General features: G+C 39.7%; 1 protein-coding gene across 1 annotated transcript in view; it reads right to left on the reverse strand.

The window, feature by feature from the left end:
* The window catches only part of MTHFD1 (methylenetetrahydrofolate dehydrogenase, cyclohydrolase and formyltetrahydrofolate synthetase 1), a gene marked incomplete in the record, with an annotated part of 1466165 nt that overhangs the window by 692312 nt on the left and 751287 nt on the right, over nucleotides 1-22566 (reverse strand). The window contains 1 exon segment of the mRNA XM_044074387.1: nucleotides 19465-19605. Coding sequence (XP_043930322.1) covers nucleotides 19465-19605 — 141 coding nt within the window.

A 22566-nucleotide genomic window follows, 5' to 3' on the forward strand; every position in this document is an offset into this window, starting at 1 on the left:
ATGAGCCTAGCATTGTTCAGCATATTATCATCAGTGACATTAGGGGTCCTGATAAGTTGTATTTTAGACTATTCAGGAGGCATCCTGGGATGTTATCAGGGCCCACTGAGGCCATGTTCTTGGCTTTAGTGAGCACAGCCATACTTGCTCCCTAGATATAGTTGGAGGGGTTATGTTTGAGGGCATTTTTTGAGGGATGGTTGGGGGCAACAGGTGGATAAAGTGGAAATGAATAAGTCCACTAACAGGTTAGCTATATCGCCAGGCTCAGTGAATGTGGCACTATTTGCCACCAGTTCAGCACACTGCTGTGTGCTGCCCTTGAAGTTTCTGTCACAGCTGAAGAAGGCTTTGTGGTTATCTTTCACCTGGGAGGCTATCTTAACCTCAAAGTTGGCTTAGCCTGACCTAACTAACCCTCTTAGCCTGCTAGTTTGATGACAGACTTTTTTATCTTTACAGGAGTTACCCTTCTTGATTTTTGCCATATTTTTTCTTTTGTTTTATATACTGTTTAATTTGGGATGCCACAAGGGCGGTTTGTTTCTGGGGCTAGTCCTGGGGAAACTTCTTGTAATAGCAGGCTCTAAGCAGCCACTGACATACCTGTTCAGCATTTGTGACAGCAATTCAGCATGGCAAATAACGCATCTCTGGACCCTGTTTTGATGAAACATTTGCCCATCTGCAAAATAAACAGCATCAGAACTACTAGATTAAAAGACCTATAATTTGCTTGCAACATAAATAAGACATGTTAGAAACAGATATGTTTCTCATAGAATTCCCATTCTCTGGAACAGACTTCCTGTCCACGTGAAGCAGAGCTCCTCCCTATCCTCATTTAAGTGTAACTTAGACCAATGGATGAATAATTAAAAATTCACCCCTGGTCTGGTACCTAAGCCTCTGATGTTTAGTGGCAGTCAGTAAATCAACCTTATATAAATCAAATTTGTGTGTCACATTTGGGTTGCATAGCTAGGCTTATAAAGGCCCTAGTATACACCTATGAACCTATAAATGTTAACAAAGTTATGTAAGTATACACACACACATTTACCCCTCTCTCTCTAAATATATATATATATATATATATATATATATATATATATATATATATATCTGTATATATGGGATCTGTACTGATCCCCGAAGGAGTTTTTAACCGAAACAAATATGGCTAGGCATACCTACGTGAAAGTGCTTTTCACCAAAGAAGCACTTTAGCGGAAGTATGCCTGCAGCTAGAGGGAGTTGTAGGGGAATGACTGTTGTGGAGACCATACTACAGTGCGGAGAAGGGAAAACTTCCCCTGTCCTCACTGTAGTGCGATCTCGGAGTGAGAATATTAAATTAGGGTGTGTGGTGGGTGCAGGGGGCTTGCCCCACTGCATAAATGTTAATTTACTGTTTTTTCTTTTTTTTTTAACACACTTTAGCGAAAGCACTTTTTCAGTGAAAAGCGCTTTTGCTAAAGTGTGTTTGATGGTGGATTAGGACTGTTGAACTTTCATTCAACAGTCCTAGATCCATATAGATATATATATAGTACACACACATCCCTCTCTCTCTCTCTTACAGAATGTACAGGTTGGAAGAGAGGGAAATGGGTGACAAGAAAGGCAGATGGGGTTTTATTCAGGGAGCTTGCAGTGACAGAAGATGTGAGGTCTGCAGAATAATAGGAGGAACTTCAGAGAAGAAGTGGAGCAAGCAACAAGGGTAAGTGAATAGGAAAAAGGAAAGTTAGGGGTTAAAAGGGCAATGGAAAGAAGGAAATGGGCAGCTATAGTGAGAAGAAGAGGGACAAGAAGGATAGCACAGCATAATGAAAAGAAAAAATCAGAAAGACAATCACAAAAGAAAGGCCAAAGAGGAGGAAAGACAGTTATAATTTGGAAGTGACAAAGGGGGGAGTCAACCAGAATTCAGATTAGAAAAGCAAGCAGGAAGTGAGTGGGAAAAGGAACATGGTCAGACTGGAAGGACAGAGGTTTGCACGAAGAATACAGGATGGATAAGAAAAGAAACAGGCACAATACTAGTGGGGTGTGGCAACCAGAACAAGATTCAGGAGAACTGGGTGTGGTGCAGATGGCGGGGGAAGGGTTGGAGATAAGGGTACTGACATGATGCAGAAAGTGAAGGAGAAGTAAGCTGGTTTACAGACAACGAAGACAGCTTTGACAACTTAAACACATTCACTAAGGGGATTAATTACAGTCATAGGAAGAAGGTTGCAGTGAAACCAGTCCTGCTGCTTAGATGTTGTCAGACATAGGAGGTGGTGATGACCAAGGATAAGAAACAGGTACATGTTGTGCAGTACACAGGCAAAAACAACCAGTTAGAGGAGATAGTTGAGGTGGTAGAAGCAGGGCCAATTAGAGAGTTTAAGATAACCTTCACAGAAGTGGTGCCTGTAGCAGCTGACAGCAAATAGAGAAAGGACATGATTAGGGGGTATGACGACTGGCTGTGGCAGTGGTCAAGAAAGAAGATCCTTGGGCTAGAACAAGGATTTTTAGTAAGGCATAGCAAAGATAGAGGCCAATTCTATGCCAGTGAGATGCCTCCTCTTTATCTACAAGGGACAGCAATGTTCAGAGCTTGGTTGGAAAGGTACACTTCCAGAGTGTAAGCATGATGAGGGTCGTCAGTACCCTTGGGAGGGTGTCCTAATGGTTAAGGTGCTTGCCTTGCAAGCACAAGGTGCCGGGTTTGAGTCTCACAAGGGATAATTGGGTAGGCTTAAAATGGCTCGCAAGGGCAGTTAGCTTAGTACTAATCTAATCTATGACAGTTAAGGAAGAGAAAAGGAAGTGGCTGATGGATTAATATAGTGTATAACCCCCAGAAATAGTAACGGAGGAAGACAGAGTGGGGACGGAATAAAGGAGCGGAGCTAGGGGATTAGAGTCCGACAGAAGCAGATTTGGAAATTCTGAGATCCAGGACGAAGAGGGACTGAGAAGTGAATGAAGTCTTGGACTATGAACAGTTCAGCCAACCATGGAGAAGCTGTGCCATGAAAGGGAGGATTCTGAATGTTATCCTAAATAGTGCAGAATGGGCAGAAATATCTAGGTGCAGGTACCATTAGCCAACAGTAATCATGTCACAATTTGGTTCAAAGAGGTGTCTACTGTCATTTTGAAGGGAGAAAACTTCAAGTCCCAAAAGCATGAAAATTGCAAGTCTAGTTTGCCCCCTTCCTAACAGTGTACTAATCTCAGAGGTGGTACATTTGGATGTAACGGTAAATTCCCACCATGGTGGTGTACTCCCTTTAAAAAACATTTAACAGCACCATCTTCAAAATTTCATATTATCCTAGTTTCAGGCACTGAAATTTAACAGTAAACCTGTTTAGACTGGTGAGAGAAGGGTGACAATACAAAGGCAATGTAAAGAACAAAAGGTAAAGGACTCCACTAAAAGTACTGCCAAAAAATCCAAATAATAAATCCAAAAGTGAGGCAAGTACTACCACGCTGTATATGAAGCAACTTTACTTTATTAAAACAATAAAAGCAGTATCATAAGTGCTTTCGGGTAAATCCCTATTAAAACAATAAAAGCAGTATCATAAGCACTTTCGGGTAAATCCCTTCATCAGATGATCTGATGAAGGGATTTACCCGAAAGTGCTTATGATACTGCTTTTATTATTTTAATAAAGTGAAGTTGCTTCATATACAGCGTGGTAGTACTTGCCTCACTTTTGGATTTAATACAAAGGCAATGGTGTGGAATTTGGGTACCTGAACAAATTCTGAATGGCAGTACTGAAACGCTAAATAATGAAACTATACAAAAATTCCAAGGTTTTGATACCTTAGTGTGGTTCCCCTCCCCCCAATCCAAGGTACAGCAATTTCAGAGGTAGTATATGTAAGTAGCATTAATTTAGGGAGGGCAAAAACACTTTAGTGACATTACACTTAATTACTGTACTTCAAGCATGATTGCAGTTTATTTTTAAATTTGAAGGACAAGCAATTATGGGTCTTATCCTTCCAACAGAAAGCAGTGAGATTTTTGAGAAATGAATTATGTTGAGTTGAAGATGATGTCCAGAAGTGGGATCAAAATAATAGCATGAACAAGCTATGAGAATAGGTCAGGGACAGAGCTCTGACACTTATGGACAAGGGCCTGACAAAAAGTGTAAAAGTAAAAGGGGAAAAAAGATAAAAGGTGGCAAATGTGGCTATACGGGAATGCACAGCTTGTGATTAGCATAAAAAAACAGGGCATATATGAGGAGGAAGGGGTGGCTCAGGAGGTGGATGATGCACAGCACAAGAAGAAAGACAGAAAGTCATTGTTAGATACTAGGGCAGTAAAATCACAATTCAAAGGGAACTTTGCAGAAGTAGGGGGTCAATAAGTGCAGCAGACCTGACAAGCAAGGATGAACGGGAGATCATGAAGTCTTCATAAAAGAAAGAGAGAGAAATGGCACTATGGTGGATGGGAAACAGAGTTGCATGGTGAGAGAAACTGAAAGACACCAGAAAAGTTGGAGAGGAGGAGATAGAGAGGGAACTGTCTACACCAAGGAAGGGTAAGGAACAGGGATCAAAGGGGCTGCCTCTGAGAATCCACAAGGATCTAATCAGTGTGCTCGCAGATCCCCCTGTTGGGTATCTTCAACAGATTACTAATCATTACAGAAATGCCTTAGGGCTAGAAGAGGTTGAAAGAATGAAAGACTGGGAAACAGTAACATTTGGTGGAACTACTTATCATTTGTTAACATCAGCCGGTCCACATAGCTCAATCTGCAGACACTGAAAATAGGTACAAAGGCCCTTGAAAAGTAGGTTCATCCAGACAAAAATCTGGACATCTGATTAGCATTAAATTTGAATACCAAACAGTGCATAACTCTCATAAGTATATATTTCTGTCTTAAGCAATATTAATGTAACAAAACTAAAAAGGGGGCAGAGTACGCCTCATCTTAAGACTGTATGATGCAGGTGCCAGTAACAGAATCAGGGACCAATATCTCAGAAGGCAAGCAAAAAAATGTTCAACTAGGACTAAAGGATTGTGTTAGGAGGCCAAAATGTATGCAAAGACTTCCTTAAAATAAATTTCCCATATTAGCTATGTACTCACAAAATACAAAAGGGATTATTGAAGTATACTGGCTCAGTTAAAATAAAAACAAGTAATAACTACTTTGCAGGTCATGTTACTTCAGGTATACAGACTCATAAAGTCAAATTCTGGCAAACTTTATAGCTACAGAAAAGACAACTTTGGGTATCAGGATTTGTTTTGGTTACAGGAAACTAAGGTCATCATCATAAGCTAGAAATAACTAAATATTTTCAATCAGTCCTTCTTAAATGTAATCATGTAAAGCAGTATCTTACCTTTTCTCTTGTTCCAGGCTGCTCTTTAATCTCTACACCTATTTTCATGACCAGCCCCCAAGCTTCACATCTTCCATCCCATACTATCTCTTGTCTGTCTCTCTCTCTTTTTCCTATGTGCTCCCCAATAGTTCTTTAACATTTCTCCGTTATGTCAGACCTCTCTACTTATTATGACATGACTTTAATCTTGTAGGTGTAATTCTGGTAACGTATCTGAAAAGCTGTACACATGCTCATGTGTTTGGATTAGCTCTATAAAATATATACATTTAGATAAGAAAAGCTGGGACTGCAGATTTACTCACTCGTTCATTCATTCACTCATTCATACCTTTTATTAACCAGGATAATTTGAAGTGGCAGCTGCACCCTTTCCAGTGGAGTCCAGGAAAGAACCCCCCCCCCCCCCCAAAAAGCATTAAATCAAAAACAAGGTAGTCACAAGCAATCGATAAGCAATAGAATATACAGTGAATGTCAAATCACAGACAACTACAAGGGTAGAATAAGATGTGAATTTAAGCAAAACAACCATTACAATATTTACATGAACTGGTGAGAAAGCTTAAATGTCCTACTTAATCAATACATTTATTTATTTGATAGCATGTTACATAATAATATAACACTGTGCCAGTTTATAACCAGTCTTTGCTCCTGGACTCCTTGGAAAAGGCAGACAGCTGGGAATATCTAGTCAATAACTCAGAAGTCTAAGTTAAATAGTAGCGGAAAGATCATGAATATTATGCTTCCTTTAAGCATATTAAATGAGAAATGCACTAGCAATGTAAAGTCCTCTACAATAATAAAGTCAAAACAATATTAATTGGTCACAGGCAAACAGCACAAACAGATTTTTTTTACCTTACAATTTAGGGTATCAAATGTCAAAGTTATGGAATTAAGCACTACAAGAAAATAGTTTATGTGAGGCTAAGATACATTTGGCAGTGTTTTTAGATGCCAGAAACCTGTGTCAGTGATAGTTCTGTTTAATCCTCACAATTACTAAATCTATCTAAAGCAGCAAATCCCTCACTAGGAATATGTCAAGAAAAACTGAGCAATACTTATTTTCACCATGAGGAAATCTTCATCCAGAGAAGTAATCTTCAGACTGCTGAAAAGGGCAGGGGTTATACAATCTTCAGAAGGCAGTTTTAATACTGCTACTGCTAAGCACTGTAATTACAGTTTTCTGTTTAATCAAGGGCACAGATCAGGTAACAATAGCCTTGTTAGTTGGTCAATAGCCTTGATTAACTACACAAGTGCAACTTCTGTGCAACCTCCTACTGAATTCAAGGCGAGCGAGCAAACAATGTGTAATGTCAGACATGCAAGCAGGAAGAACTTAAGAGCATTTCTGACTTAAACTGCTAAACATATTTTTGTCATCAAGGAATGAAATGTACTTAGACAAGGTAAGGTACCATAAGGCACAGTGCAAAGTAATGGCAAATAAAAATAGTGTGTCACTGACTGCAGACAGAAGCGGCACTGATGAATGGTGGTTGGCTAGAGGGGACCACATTACTAATTTTGTACATTTATTCTTATAAAACTAGACAGTTAACACTTAGTGGGGAGAGGGAGCATGCCGGTCTCCATTACAGCAGAAAAAGTACCACTCTGCAAATAAATATCAAAACAGTAGATCTTCCACTAAAAGCACACTTACAGGTTATAGCTACTGGGATTAAATGTTGTTGTCTTTCGGCTTTTCCCGGTTAGGGGTCGCCACAGCGGAACTCCAGTCCACTAATGATTGGCAGTAGATTTCAAAGGTGCCGAGTTGCCAGCTCGATGCCCAACCTTCAAGGAAGGCATGCCCATTCACACGTCTTTCGGAATGCCACTCGATCCGCGGGGAAGACATGCAGACTCCCCACAGAAGGCACTCCCCGCACACTAGCTGAGAATCGAACTGGAGAACCTCTTGCTGTGAGGCAACAATGCTACCGCTGCATTAAATCCCAGGAAAAAACTTATAACAAGCAGTCTTTCTGGGAAGAGGTGAGTGTCACCTTTTAAATCCACTGCTGTGCAACTATGCTAGCATATGAGATCAAGTCCCTTCCCACTACTGTCATCAGAGAGATTCTCTTCTGCAAAACATGAAGCAAACAATGTTTCTACAAATTCAGTATCTCAAACAATAATCTAGTATTATCTATAAGAGGTAAATGGAGGTGAATAGGGTGGTACGAGCACTTAGTACTGAATTCTGCCTTGAATCAGTGGTAGAATGGTGCAAAATGGGGGAAGGAGATAGAGTGACGAAAAAAATTACCAATAAGTATGTATCAGTGTAAAACTTGAGAGGGGAAATAATTTGATCACTTTAAAGGTTGTATGAGCTATATTATTTCTTATTTTCCATTCTGTAACATGTTTCGATGTACAAAACATTCAGCAGGATTCCAGCTACTATGTTAAGTAATTAAAAGGCAGTGTTGTCTTCAGCATCACGCAGGATAAAAAAGGTAAAATAGGTAAAAATGAAAACTCCTGCAGGCCAGCTTAGTACAGAGGGATAATGTTATGAACTGCTAAAAAAAAACTAATCTTGTGGTCCTCTGATTCCCTCAGACTGCACTTACAAACTCAATATTTCTGAGTTAGATGAACATCATCTGTTTTTCTTCTTGTACATACAAAATAGTTAAGTGGGTGAAGAAAGACATAAAATTATGAGCTATCACACAGCCTATAAGCTATGGCAAAAAAAAAAAGAATTGTGAAGAGCAATAGGCTGACCAGGTTGATGGCTGGATAATTTCATTTTCATTTCTTTTTCTATCTATATGCTTGCTTTGATGCACAAATTGTTTCACCAGACAAGTTAAGCACCAAAGAAAAATGGTATTCGTTTCAGTATCAAATATGGTAAAGTAAAGAAATCAATCAAAAAGGAATGATCCCCTATATAGCCATTGCAGTGACAAACTATTACCTTCATAATTAATCCTATCAGACTTCTCTGTAGTACTGGGTTTAATTCCTTTAGTCTCCAACAGCAAAGTGTATGATCCTCAGCAAGTCACTTCATATGTGACTTCAGCTTGCATGGAACAAGACGTATTCCTTCTTCAACATTAGCCTGATTTTAAATACTTTTGTTTGTTGCACAGAAAAGCCCACAAGCACAGATGTGTACTGCATTTTTAAACTACTAACTCATACTCTACACTAATCTGGTAGAGGTCATTGGACTCAGTCCTTTACCTATATATCAGCAAACACCCATGGCTCCTAACCTTAACAAATACAATGCAAGTTAAATCTTACTGCAGATTCTATTAAAATGCAAGATCTACAGGTCACAAATCAGTTATGTCCAACATCAGAGCTGGCATAAGCTGAAACTAAGGCAGGCTGACACATAAAACAAAGAAGCATAATACAAATGGAATAACAACAAATATAAATGAAGCTTATAAGGCCCTTGGAGTGGGCTAGATATTACCCCTCATAATTTTTTATTAAAATGTGACTTGACCAATGCATGCTACCACTTTCTTTTTTTCTTCCTCCTATAATATTGTAGCTGTTACCAATGTGAGACATTTGCAATGATGAATGTTTGCAACTTAGATGATATTTCTACATTCTGCGTTAATAATTTAAAAGACAGTGGCATTGCTGTATGCCAACCTAAAGCCTTTTTCATGAAAGAAAGCATTTGGTGTTGTCCATATGCTATTTTTTCTAACTGCACTGCACAAGTTTTGTTTCTACTGTATAGAAGTTACATTTTAATAACCACTGAAAAATAAAAGTTACGTACTTATTAAATTTTATTATTTTTTTTTTTTATTTAACATTTGTTGACCGGGAATGTCTGACTAGGTTCCACAGAGCCTGTTTTCAGCAGAGGCCCGGGAAGAAATGCTCCAGATGCATGTCTTTGGAATGTGGGAGGAAACCGGAGTACCCGGAGGAAACCCACGCGAACACAGGGAGAACATGCAAACTCCACACAGAAGGCACCCCAGCCGAGAATCGAACCGGAGAACCTCTTGCTGTGAGGCGACAATGTTAACCACTGCACTACTGTGCCGCCCAAAATGACAGAACTCTAAGAAGTACACACATCTTGGATAACATGTAGGGATATATGCCACAGGCACTAGGACCTCTTGTCATTCAGTGCTTTCCGGCTGCATGAACCTTACCTTAATCCCATCAAGTTTTTACTTTTGGAGTTCTCTAGTTCTCTGGCATGTAAGTACATGTCTAGCTGGTCATGATCACAGAAAAAGAACCCCTTGAAGAAGAAGAAGAAAGAGAAAAGAAAGGCAGTATGGTATGGATAGACAGCAACTGTTTAAGGTGGTGTACCTAGCAAACATAGGCTAGCCTGCTTGCCACAAGCCCAGGGAGGGAGACAGATGAGTGGACAACTGCTACCAAAGATGAATGAACTTAAAAGTTTTATCATTATGGTAAGCAAATAACCTTCATATCTGTTAAGAAGTGGTCTACCTTTAATAATATGTAGGACAGAGTCCAAAAAAGTCTTAACTTGGTGGTCCTAACATAAGAACATCCCTTTGACAATAGTACCCTTTAAAGATGACCTTGCTCTGAAGTGACATCTAATTTATAGTTTTTGACAAAGGAATTAAGGTTGGACCATATGGCTGCTGAAATGCTGTGGACATAGCCACAGTTCTAGTGGAGTGTATCATGGTGGGATTTTGTCCTCCTCGAAACAACAAAATTCAATGGACTTTGAAAACCATTTCAACAGAGTGACCTACGAAAAAAATGAAGGCATTTCCCTTGTGGAACATAAGAAATGATAGCTTGCAAGCATTTTTTCAACAGTTTTTCTTAAAAATTGTAACAAAAAATGAATATATGATAGAAATATTGTTCTTCTTTCAGCTTTTCCCGGTTAGGGGTTGTCACAGCGGAACTCCGGTCCGCTAATGATTGGCAGTAGATTTTTTTTTTACGGGTGCCGAGGTGCCAGCTCGACGCCCAACCTTCAATGAAGGCACTCCCATTCTACGCATGTCTTTTAAATGCTACTCATGACAGAAATATTATAAAACAAATGTACTTATCTAAAAAACAATGATAAACAACTAAAATAACTAGTTACAATAGTGTCTACTATAAAACAAAGCTTTTTAAATAAAAAAAGAAATGTGATAAGAGTAGTTGTTAGTTAATTATTAATGTCTGTTTATCCAACAGCTCTTTGAATTTCCACCATGTATTATATGAAGAGGTGATTCTAGATGTTCTTGTCTTGATCATGACAAGTTCAAGTTGATAAACTTCAGTTGCCAAGTGTACAAATTCCTATGCTTATTCTTCCAGTTATTGGTAATAACTTTTCTTGATAATGTTAAGATACTCCATAAAAGAGGGTATTTTATTTTCGTGACATAAGTGTGAATAGGTGTATTAAATAAATTAAGAGATTTGATCAGCATAAATTTATCATTAAAAACAGACTGTAAGAGAGAATTCATATTATACCAATTTTGTTTTAAAACATATATTGCCAGTCAGCTTTAACATTTAGTTTACATTTCCAGCAATCTACGTCTTTATACTTGTGATCTGTTCAAGTAAAATATCAGTATCCTGTGAACATCTGTGCAATACAGATGGAGACGGTATTCTCTCCATTAGAGGTGCATGAGGGGAAGAAGACTGGGAGATTACCTGACTGGTTTAAGCTGATCACTATTGCTGCTTTGTGTATGATGGTGGGAGCTGGTCAAGTCACTCTCTCTGGTGGGGTTGAATAATGAAGCTTTTGACTCAGAAATCCTCCTACACGGAGTTGTTTAGTCACAAAGAAAAGTATTTTCCAGGACAGGTACTTAAGGTGCACATTAAATGACCAGGTGAACTTTTTTATAGTGAAGTAAAAGTCCCATGAGACACCAGGTCCCCAACTGGGATCCTCATATAAAATAATGCCCTTTATATAATATTAAAATTGTTTGATGACAGAAGGAAACAATAAACCAATCTAATTTGTCTTTTAAATGTTCTACCACCTCTCCATCCCTTTCTTCCCTCTTACACTTTTTCTTCATGTTCAGTGCTCTCTCAACCACACATTAATGAAGAAAGGCTTTATCAATGTTAAGCAAGTGAGGGATATGGCCTACATGGAAAGTAGAGACTACTGCTAAATGTACTCTTACAGAGGAATAACTGAGTCCTTTACCAAAGACTTCTGTCAATTGTAGTAGAATCTTCTCCAGTGGGGTTAACATGGAATTCAGATTGTATTCATTTGTCCTTGCAGATTTTTCTGAAGAACAGTTTCTGTGATGAGGATAACATTTCTTTGACTTTCTTTGAGTAGTGTGGGTTATTATCCACATTCAGAACTGGAGCAGCCATGCTGACAACCTCAGGGTATCAATTTCTGTGCGAGTCAGTGATTGTTTGAATTGGATTATCCAAATCTGGCAATCCAGGTTGCGCAGAGTCAACAGTGAGAACCACAACTGGCATGACCAAAAAGGATCTATTAGAATTATTTTGAAATGCCTTTTGGATGGTTTTGGTTATTAAGAGGACTGAATGGAAGGCATAAAGATGTTTCTGAAACCACACCTCTAAAAGGATGTCTTTTTTCAGGTTGGTCAGTGATGGAATCATAGAGAGAGAGAACTACTGGTGGCATTTTGCATTTAACAGGACAAAATGAAGTCTGTTACTGGCTAGCACCGACTCTGAATAATTCTCTTCCTCATCCTATGGTATAGTGATATCTTTGAGGAAACTACAGGCAACTACTCAGCCTGTCATTGTGTTGGTTTCGTCAGTGATGTGGACTGCAATCAGAAAGAGAGAGAGATTCTTAAAGTCTTGTGACTTTACTGCATGAGAGAAAGTGAATACTCCATTGTTTGTTGATATACCTGATATCTGCCAAGTAGACCATGCATCTTATCTCTGAAAGACTGCAAGATCGGGCATAAGGTCTGAGTTCTTGCATACTGATGTTGATTTGTGATGGTGGTGGCAACCATGACTCCTTCCTCCTGTACTGTCTGATCCTTTAAACCCCCCTCCTTCCAGGCAGATGCATCCCTGGTAATGATGGTGGAAGTTTGTCTAAGAGTGGGTTGTACACCATCAGGATAACTGTATGCAATCAGCACTGGAAGTGATTCTTGCATGACTCCAACTAGTGATATGTCTGAAAAGTGACTGGATATGCTAATTCCACTGGAACTGTAGTGAGCACTACAGAGGCTTAATGTGTTAGCAGGTATAGGACACCATGTAAAGTGTTGGAGCCAATCAAGGCTGATCTTTGAGGCAATGGTGTACTGTGCCTGATCAGTGTCTAATGAGTTCTGTCAGAGCTGCCCATAGGGAAGTGACTGCCATCTAATAGAAAGGCTTTGCAGACTGTGTTGTCCAGACTGCACCCACTGGAAGTAATGAGACTTGGAAAATTCACTGTGATGCCCAAGAAATGAAGCAGTCTAATAACAGATCATTTGTACTGCAGGAGTTCATGCCAGAATGGGGCAGCAAGTAGGCAACAAAACATGTTGGTTACTAGTTGAGACTGGTGGACTATTATTACCTCCATACATTTGGTTAACACCCTGAGAGCTACAGTAAGACTGAAGGGTAGGCTCCTGAACTGGAAGTGTGTGGTTCCAACCTTAAAGCAGAGATAACTGTTGGGACTCCTTGGCAATTCTGTTGTGTAGGCAGGCATTTAGGAGGTCTAAGGAGTATATTACAGCAGGCATGCAGTCGTAGTTTGCACCAATACCATTCTGAATTTCCGTTTTGCTACATATTGTTTTAGGTTGCAAAGGTATAATAGCCTGAAGAACGTTTGTTTTTTAGTACCAAAAGGAAAACTGAGTAGTAAATTGGTGGGATCTCTTAAGTGTAAGAGGTGGTTCACCACTCACCTTGCTGCAGATATCTGATGTGACAGGGAATCTGGCAAGAAAGCTGATACTTTTGTACTCATTATTTCAGAGCATCTGGACATTATGTCACTGACTCACCAGTCATGTATGATCCTTAAACACTATGATAAGTGAGGGTGCACTCAGCTCCCAAATGCTTCCAGAGAGGTCAGGAAATGCTTCAGCACCACTATATGCCCTGAGGCTAAAGGATGGCCACAAACTCCTAATGAATGGTAGAAAGCTCTTCTTCTAGGTGGGCAGCTGTTATGAAAGTTGCTTAATGCTGACGACCTATTCCACTGGTGACTTGACTGTGGATTATGCCAGAACAACACTCGGCGTTCTCTGTGTTTTATTAGACAAATACTGTAGATGCCAGAATTTTACTCCCATGTTTATTAGGGATTTGCCCTACTGTTTCACCTTTCTGAGATGCTTATAAACAGGGATTCCAAACAGGCTACCCTGTTATCTTCTGCAAAAATCCATAAGCCGTGGCCAAAGTGGTTAGAAAAACATTTTATATAGCCCACCTAATCATGAAGGGATTCACATCTAGATCAGGGGAGGTCATCGTGCCTATTTACTCATCCTTCATCAGGCCCATAATTGAGTACAATGCCCCTTTTGGGATGTACCTTACCAGACACCTGCAGCAATTGGAAAGACCCCAAAAGTACCTCATCAAGAGGATCAAAGGGCTCAAACAGATGTCATATGCTGCCCGGATAAAGAAGCTCCAGCTCTACTCAGTGGCATACCGCCTGTTCAGAGGCGATCTGTGCCTGACGTATAAAGCCATGTCCAACCCGGAATTAATGGACATGCTGCACCTCAGAAAATCCAAATCCCATCGAGCTATGCGCTCGAGAGACTTAAACCTCAGCACTGAAATAAATAGGACATGCGGGAGGGACAGATTCATAACCCAGAGGCTCCCTTCACTCTGGAATAAAATCCCAGTCCAGGTTAGGCAGAGTCCGTCATTGACTCTCTTCAAGAGGAATCTTGATGAGTGGATGGGAGATTGTAGGTTTACCCCAGGTATCACTTCTGTGTCACTGTTAGACAGAGGCACAGTATACTAACCTCGAAAAAGGGCATAGCAAAATAAATTTAAAATGGGTGGCGAAAGCCAAACACATTCTGGCTAGGCTTATAAATGCCCTAGGGCAGATAGCCTAGTATGAACCTATGAACCTAAGTAAGACAGGTTAGTGCTTAGCTATGCCTACTCCCTTGACTCAGGCTGACTCCTTAGCATCGCTGTACATAATGATGTTGGGGTTCATGAAATGACAGAGGTTGTGGCCTGGGTTTTGCTTTTTTTTTGAGTCCATCTGGTTGCTGCTCCAGCACATGGTGCACTTCATCTCAAACTTCTTTCTGGAAATATACCATCTGGGTTATGTACTTCAGCACCAGGAGTGTGAAGGTGGAGGATGCAGACATACTTCCCAAATTCATCCACTGTTATATGCTCACCATGTAGTGAGTACGCACCTTGGCTACAAGAGGTTAATGCCCTCCTTAGGGCTGATACAGTGATAACAGAGTCCAGTTTAGGGGTTTCACAGAAGAAATAATTGTCTGTCCTTTTTTTTTTTTTTTGGTTAGAAATTGGGCTTTTGTGTATGGTTTGTACTAGGCCAACTTAGCAGGACTCTTTAAAATGTCCCAAGGGTTCGGCTATGCAGGAATACTGGACAGTGTATCTATATGCCTGCAGCAACCTTTTCTACCATAATGGTAGGAGATCTGTGGTAGAGATTCCTTTGCCATAGATTAACTGAGTAAGTTCACTGAATTTAGGCTCATGTGCTATGATACTGAACAGACAGACAGATGCCATGTACAGACTTTGTGATGACATCAGTACTGGCTCAACAGTGCATAAGAAAGGTGACACCAGGCTAAGTGATGAAGCTGTGAGTGATGGCTTCAGCCCCAGGAGGTTTGGAATACAGTTGGTGGGGACAGTTTGAAAGAGTGGAGAGAAGATGGTTGCAGGTGCAATAGGTTTAGAAGCTTTGGGACTCAGACAATCTCTCCTAGCACCCCATTGTCACAGGGATGGGAAAGATAGCTGAAGCATTATCTCCCAAACAGCTTATTGCAGTCTTCTTGTCATCAAACACTGTTGGAGGAAGGCCTTGGATAAGGCCAGCGTCTGTGTCACAGCAGGCTCTGGGGATCTCAGTAATGACTCAGTCAGAAAAAAATTCTTCTTGCATGTTTTGTGTTGAGGCAGGAGAAGTCTGGACATAGGTTTCCATTTATTTCGAACCCAGTGCCAAGGGTTCCTTAGAGGCAGGAGACTACTTCTCTAAGATCACCTTAAGTTGTCTGATCAGTCTTGAGGCTGGAAGCAGCTCAAGGCCAAGGGTCAGGTAATGGAGTAGGATGACTCTTCTGGCTTCAGTCTGTTTTCAGTCAGGACTTGTTTATTATTTCAAAACTTAAGTTTTTCTCACCTCTCTTTTGCCCAATTAAACCCCATGGAAATGGAATAATGGTTAGTGTTGCTCTCTTCTCCTAAACAATACTCACAGCAAAATGTGCCTGTCACTAGAAGCAATAGCTGTGCTGCAGACACAGCAATCAAACAGTAGTTTTGGAAAGGCGAAGGGGGAAGCAGGCCTTGAACCTTTTACAATGAGGGAGAAGGAGAAAGATAAAAATTAGACAGTTAAAAAAAATGTTTGGTAAAAGCTGTGCGAAAGCAAGTGCTTACATGGAATGTGTTTACACATGTGGTCATCATCAAAAAAACACCTACTACGGCTGAACTTTTTCATAAGAAAAGTACCAAAAATAAGTACTACAGTCTGGGAAATGCTCCATGTCCAAACAAACTTGAATAGTAACAAAAACTTGCAGGGTCTGCAAGAAGAGAAATATGATAGGATCATAGGAGAGAAAAGTTGGTATGCAAACTCTATTAGCCTGTAACCTGAGTGTCTGTAATGCCTGCATCAAAGATAAATCACATCTTAAGAGATAAATACTTAATTTTCTGTTCCAGTTTTACACAACAGCATAGATTCTAGTATTATCCCCTCGAGGGTCATGATTGGCACATAATTATCACAAAAACAGAGGCTATAGAGATACCACTACACACAGTTTCTTAACATTTGAGAGGCATAATTTGTGCCATTTGTAATTCTTTTTAAAATAAATCTTTTTCTGAATCTTTAGGCTTAGTAATGTTAATGGACAACAGGACAATTCCTATTTGTCTCTTTAAATGACACTAACAAAAAGAACACCTTTATTACAGAAATGTCAGGAAGCCTCTACCTAAGGCTGTCTAATTATCTAAGGCAATCAAATGTATGTTAACTTCTTAATAAGGAGCTGAAAATGGATGGAAAATTACATCTAAAATATTGTGCAGGATATCATATTTGTGTGTACATGTGTAGTCAGGGTCAGGAAGACCCACAGCCTATCCTGGCAAGCTCTGATTACAAGGCAAGAAAGACACCACTAATGTCCAGCTCTTTAATGTCCACTCCTTAGGTCATAGGTGTCTACTGATCTTTATATGCCAGCTGCTCTGAAGGTCAACCAACTCCCAACTATCTGTAGATCTGGTATCCTTAAGTAAGGAATGCCTGACGTTTTTATACAGTAGGAATTAAAAGAACTTGGTAATGATGGCAGAGGTGATTGGTCAGAGTGATGGGCAAGACCTGTTACATCTGACAGGCTGATGACACCTCCTAGGAATATAGTACTTTGATCCAGTACATGGTTTGATAGAATACCCTTGCAATGACCGTCTATTAAGTTATAAGGAAAGCAATACATACAACATTAATAAAGGAAAGCTACTTCATTCTGTATTCTGTACACTGGCAACAATAGCAATGTGTACTCACCATAATCAGGGGCAAAATTAATATGCTAGTGTACAGAAACAAAATCAGGAACACACTACACAGATGCAAAATGAAGTGTGCACCACCCCCGACACCAACCACAATGCGACAGTACTACCAATAGACACAGTTTATAAAGTATTACAGTTATGTTACTTGAAAATAGTGCAATAACTGCAGGTGGAGCTTGGATATTTGCACAGCTAACTCAGTACAGTCTCAGAATGCATGCTGCATTATGTGATTGCTTAGAAGTTTTCTGAGATGCTAGTCAGGCTTACTGAATGAGTTGTATAGCAGAAGGAAGAAAGAGAAGAACAGACTTAGCTAAGTTAAGCAAAGATGGAAAGTACATCATGTAAGACTCTGAAAAAGTAAAGGTACTAAATTACATTTTTGCTTAATATTTACTAAGGAAAGCAATGGGTGCTGTGTTTGGAGGAGGGGGCATGCCTCTCAACTCTCTCGATTTTTGCCTCATATTTTTGGTCTGTTCCTCAAAGCATTTTTGGTTTTCTGGCAAATAATTGATGACTGGACTCAGTAAATAATGACCACCAAAGCCTGTTACTCTAGTAGTTTTTTCTAGGTTTATAAGAGTAATGGTTAAAAATCTGTCCTGGACTTTGGGCATTTACTCCTCCATTATTTTTGAATTTGTCCAAAATTCTTATGCTAAGGGGTTGAGAGGTATAGGGTATGGCAGAGTGAGAAAAGCAGTGGAGAGGCACCAGGGCACACAGAAAACAGCATGAAAGGGAACTGGGCTTCTGAAGGCAGCACAAGGGCAGTGTCCATGTAAGCTGCTATGCAGTGTCCTCAGGAAACTAAGCAGTGTTTTAGCAGATCCCCAGTAAGGTTTTCAACAGATCACTTGCCACTGCACAAGGGCTAAACAACTGAAGACAGCAACTATGGTACCAAAGTGGGAGGGAACTGCAGTGGGGGGGGGCAGCAAAACTGCTGTTAGCCTAACAGGAGTGACACAGAAAGTCAAGGAGATAATCTTGAGACGAAGCTAGGTTGCAGAACAACAACAGCAACATGGTTTTATGGCCAGAAGAAGCTGTCAGACAAATATGATCCACTATATGACTGGATTACAGAAAAACTTGACAAATGAATACCAGCACATGGGATTAGTCTGGACTTCACCAAAGCATTTGTCATGGTTCCACATAAGAGGTTAATAGGAAGACAAGAATAAGCAGCTGAGTTGTTGCATGGTTACACGGTAGGACAAGGAGCACTCTGGTAAGAGGTGCAACGTGGGAAACAAGCAGACTAATTAGTAGAGTACCTCAAGGGTCTGCCCAAGGTCCAGTATTCCCTAATGCATTTGTTTCAAGCATATTAGAAGGAAAAGTGAACAGGCTCAGCCCCTTGAATGACTATACAAAATTAGAGGCAGCAGTACAGAATAGGATGGGAGGATAGACATAGAAAGGCTGACCAAGTAAGCAGCTAAAAAGGTGGCACTTGAGACTCAGTGTAGAGAGGTGCAAGGTACTGCATATGAAAGCAGAAGTGATTTCAAAAGAGTAAGATGATGACCTGGGAGTGTGGAACAAACTTGCAATGACCGCCTGGAATAAGGTAAGACAACAAAGACAGTATCCATCATGATCCTGGAATTATCCACAGGACAATTTACAAAAGCAAAACGGTAGTGTTCCCAGTCTACCAGTCCTTAATTGGGCCACAACCTAAGTATTATGTGCAGTTCTGGAGGTCAGACAGCAACAGAGTAGAGCAAGCTAAAGCCAGCAGAAAGGTACCTGTGCTAGAGGGAAAGGTCAAACACTAAAGGAGCTAAAACCCTTCTTCACGGAGTTCAGAACAGACAGGGTGGGGACATGTTATAGCTGAACAAGATCATGTCAGGGTCAAGTGAGAGGATGCCATAAGCTAAAGGGACAGAGGGGGCAGAGACAACAGGTTGTAGGAATCTACTACTTCCTAGACCTTTGAAAGTACTGTTTCATAGAGAGGAATGTGGATACATGGAATGGAATACTGAATGTGTGGTAGAAAAGGAATTACACTGAGGCACTTAAACCATTAGAGAGGTGGAGGAGAGCTGAGAGGAATGACAGAAGAAGGCAAAATATTGAATACATTTAAAGTGCAAACTACATACACTTATTGGCTCATTCTGTGATGAAGCAAATGTAATGTTTCAATATAATCCCCTATTAATAGACTTCCTACAAGTAATCAACATCCATATTTTATTAAAAACATTTTACTCTTACCAAATCCTCAGTTGTAACTGGTTCACCTTTCTTGCTTGATGCTACAACCATCTTGCCCAGTCTGCTTCGCATGTCTTCAAGGCTGTGAGTAAGAGCAAGTACTGCCATGATTTCACTTGCCACTGTGATATCATACTGAGCCTGCAATGTTTTGAAAATGAAAATATTAGCTTCCATTTGAATTTAGATGTCATTAATACATAACCAAGAAACTCTACATTTATTTATTTACAGTTTGTTTACCGGGATAGTCCATTGGACCGAGAAGAGCCCATTTTCAATGGAGGCCCAGGAAGAAAAGCTTCTAATACACTATACAGACTGAAAAATTAACATATGTTCACAAGTTATTACACAGTTTAAGAAATTATAGTATGCAATGAAAGTAAAACAAAACATGTATATAAAAACAAAAATTATGGTGTAACAGCATCAAGGTAGTATCCACAACATGAGTAGATTACACATGGTATAAAACGGTAGAGGCAATGAGCCTCACACAGCACATTTAAGAATTTTAGAAAAACAAGGGAATTAAGGGTCACAAGTCTTGCAGGTATAAGAGAATATAAGAAAGAGTAGGGAGTAAGAAATAATAGGAGTGAGAACATTTGAAGAGAAAAGGTAGATAAGAATAGTGGAGATCAGTGTTATAATTAAGTTGAGAGAGTGAGGGATAGGGAAATAGGGGTGAAGTAGAGGGAAGTCATGTGGGGTGAGAGCAGGCACATTCCTAGTGAGACAAGAGGTGGGAATGGAGCAAGCTCTTGAAGGTGGAGTGGTTATGGGTGATACAAGTAACTGGTGGCGGGGAATTCCAAAGGTGTGCTAGAGAGAAGGATAATAGAAGTTTACCTGGAGTGCATGCAGGTTTGTACACTTTGAGCAGGTTCTGATTATTGGACCTGAGAAGTCTATCAGGCAGATGCATTTTGAGAGTGGAAGCAAGGAAGGGGCAGAGAAAGGGTTTGAAGATGAGTTTATGAGCATTAGTTAGTTATATATAAGCGTGATAGTTAGGCAGTTCTAGCCAATTTAATTTGTGAAGGGCGTTGCAGTAGAGGGTGGAGGATTTGAATCAGGTAGTGAACTTTGAAATTTTGTTACCGCAGGAAGACGATTTTGTCTTTAAAGAGGATTGAAGATTAGTAAGAAGTGGGGTAACATACAAGTGGGAGGGAATGAGGTAGGTGGTAGAGAGGACATGCTTAGTTGAGGGAGTAAGACAACGGTTGTGGCGATAAAGCATACCTAATGTTTGTGGGTCTTTTTTATATTCATTTGTAGGTGAATATCAACTTTTGTGCCCGACTCACTATTTGATTTGGTTAGAACTATTATTGATCTTAAGTTGTTCGTAAGAAAATTGAACTTAAAAATGCTAATGGGCAATAGATGTTTTGTAGCTAGCCCACTTAGAGTACCCAGTGTATATAATCCTCCTGTGCATGAAAAATTACATCTTTTTGAGAAAATGTGTGAGTACGATTTAAGGGCTCTTAAAGTTAATGAGACTTCCTCCCATAAGCAAGCTGTCAATATTACTCGATACCAGCGCAAATTTTTAGTTATGCTACAAGATTGTAATATTAGGGTCATGAAGCCTGACAAGGGGGGTGGTTTGGTCTTTATGGGTCACTTTTTGTATGTTCAGAAAATGTTGACACTTCTAAACACTGATTTCTACCAAGTGGTTAGTATAAATGAGGTCAATATGGCCTATAGCAAGATTAAAGGAACCATTGAGGACGTTTTCCTTGAAAGAGTAATTGAGCTTGACTTGTACCAATATTTGAATGTTTTAGCCCCTAGGCTACCAATCTTGTTTGGTATTCCTAAAACTCATAAATCTCTATCTAACCCCCCTTTTCATCCTATTGTCGATAGTCGTGGCTCCATTACTTGTGCATGCGCTAAATTTATTGACAGTATTTTAAGGCCTCTTATTAATCAAGAACCCCAGATCTGTAAAGATTCTTGGAGTTTTCTCTAGAATCTGAATGAAATTCCCTTTGACGCAGGTTTTTGGTTTCTAACCATTGATATAAAAGGCTGTACACAGTGATACCACAGGACTTGGGTATTCAGTGGGTCCATGAATTCATGTATGATAAAAAGATTGATGATAATATTATTTATTTGATCGAGACTCTATTAGAAATTGTTTTAAACAACAATTTCATGTTGTTTGATGGTAAAATATTCTTACAAAAATCTGGAGTGGCAATGGGATCGCCCTGTGGTGGCAGTTTTGCCAACTGTGTTTTGGCGTACTGGGAGAAGACTTTCCTGTTTCCAAATGTTTGTTTTTCGGAAAGTGTTGCCTGGTACACTAGGTACCAGGACGACATGTTTCTCCTTTGGAAAGCACCACCTTCTGAAATTCCAACTTTTTTAAGGAGTATTTCCAGTATGACTACTTTTTTGGAATTTACATACAATCTGCAGGAAACCAGTATTAATTACTTAGATATTTTGGTTATTAAAGATAAGACGAACATGAGATACAAGAGTGTCATTTACAGGAAGCCGACATATTCCAATGCCTTCCTTCACTTCACTAGATGCCATCCTAGTTAACAGAAGAAAGCAGTTGTGAAGGGGCAGATGGTTAGGGCAGCAAGGATGGTATCAGATTTTGATGATTTTCTGTCTGAATGTGAACATTTGACTCAAATGTTCACTAATAGAGGGCACCCTCGCTCTATGGTTTCTGATATTAGATCATAAGTGACACATAAAAGGAATGCAGGTTTTTATAAACCAATTCTCCTAAACGTTGGCACTATTTCTGAGACTGTTTCTAAAATGGATTATTGTTCCCATGATAATAGCCATAGTAATGCTTTGATTGGAACTAACTTTCTTTGTACATTTAGTGTTGACCATTATGAGATTAGGAAGCTGTTGAATAAGAATTGGGCTTTGATAATGGATGACACGAAATTATCTAGTAATTTAGGTGATGCCCCAAAAATTACGTTTAGAAGGGGGCATAACCTGAAAACTATGCTTCAGGTTAAATCTCAGTCTCATAGCAATTGTGTTTTTGGCATGACTAAATGTGGGGCATGCAATCAATGTAAGTACATATGTACTGAG

The sequence above is a fragment of the Protopterus annectens genome, chromosome 6.part0 (genome assembly GCF_019279795.1).
Source record: "Protopterus annectens isolate FY-2018-M chromosome 6.part0, PAN1.0, whole genome shotgun sequence".
NCBI classification, from domain to species: Eukaryota; Metazoa; Chordata; order Ceratodontiformes; family Protopteridae; genus Protopterus; species Protopterus annectens.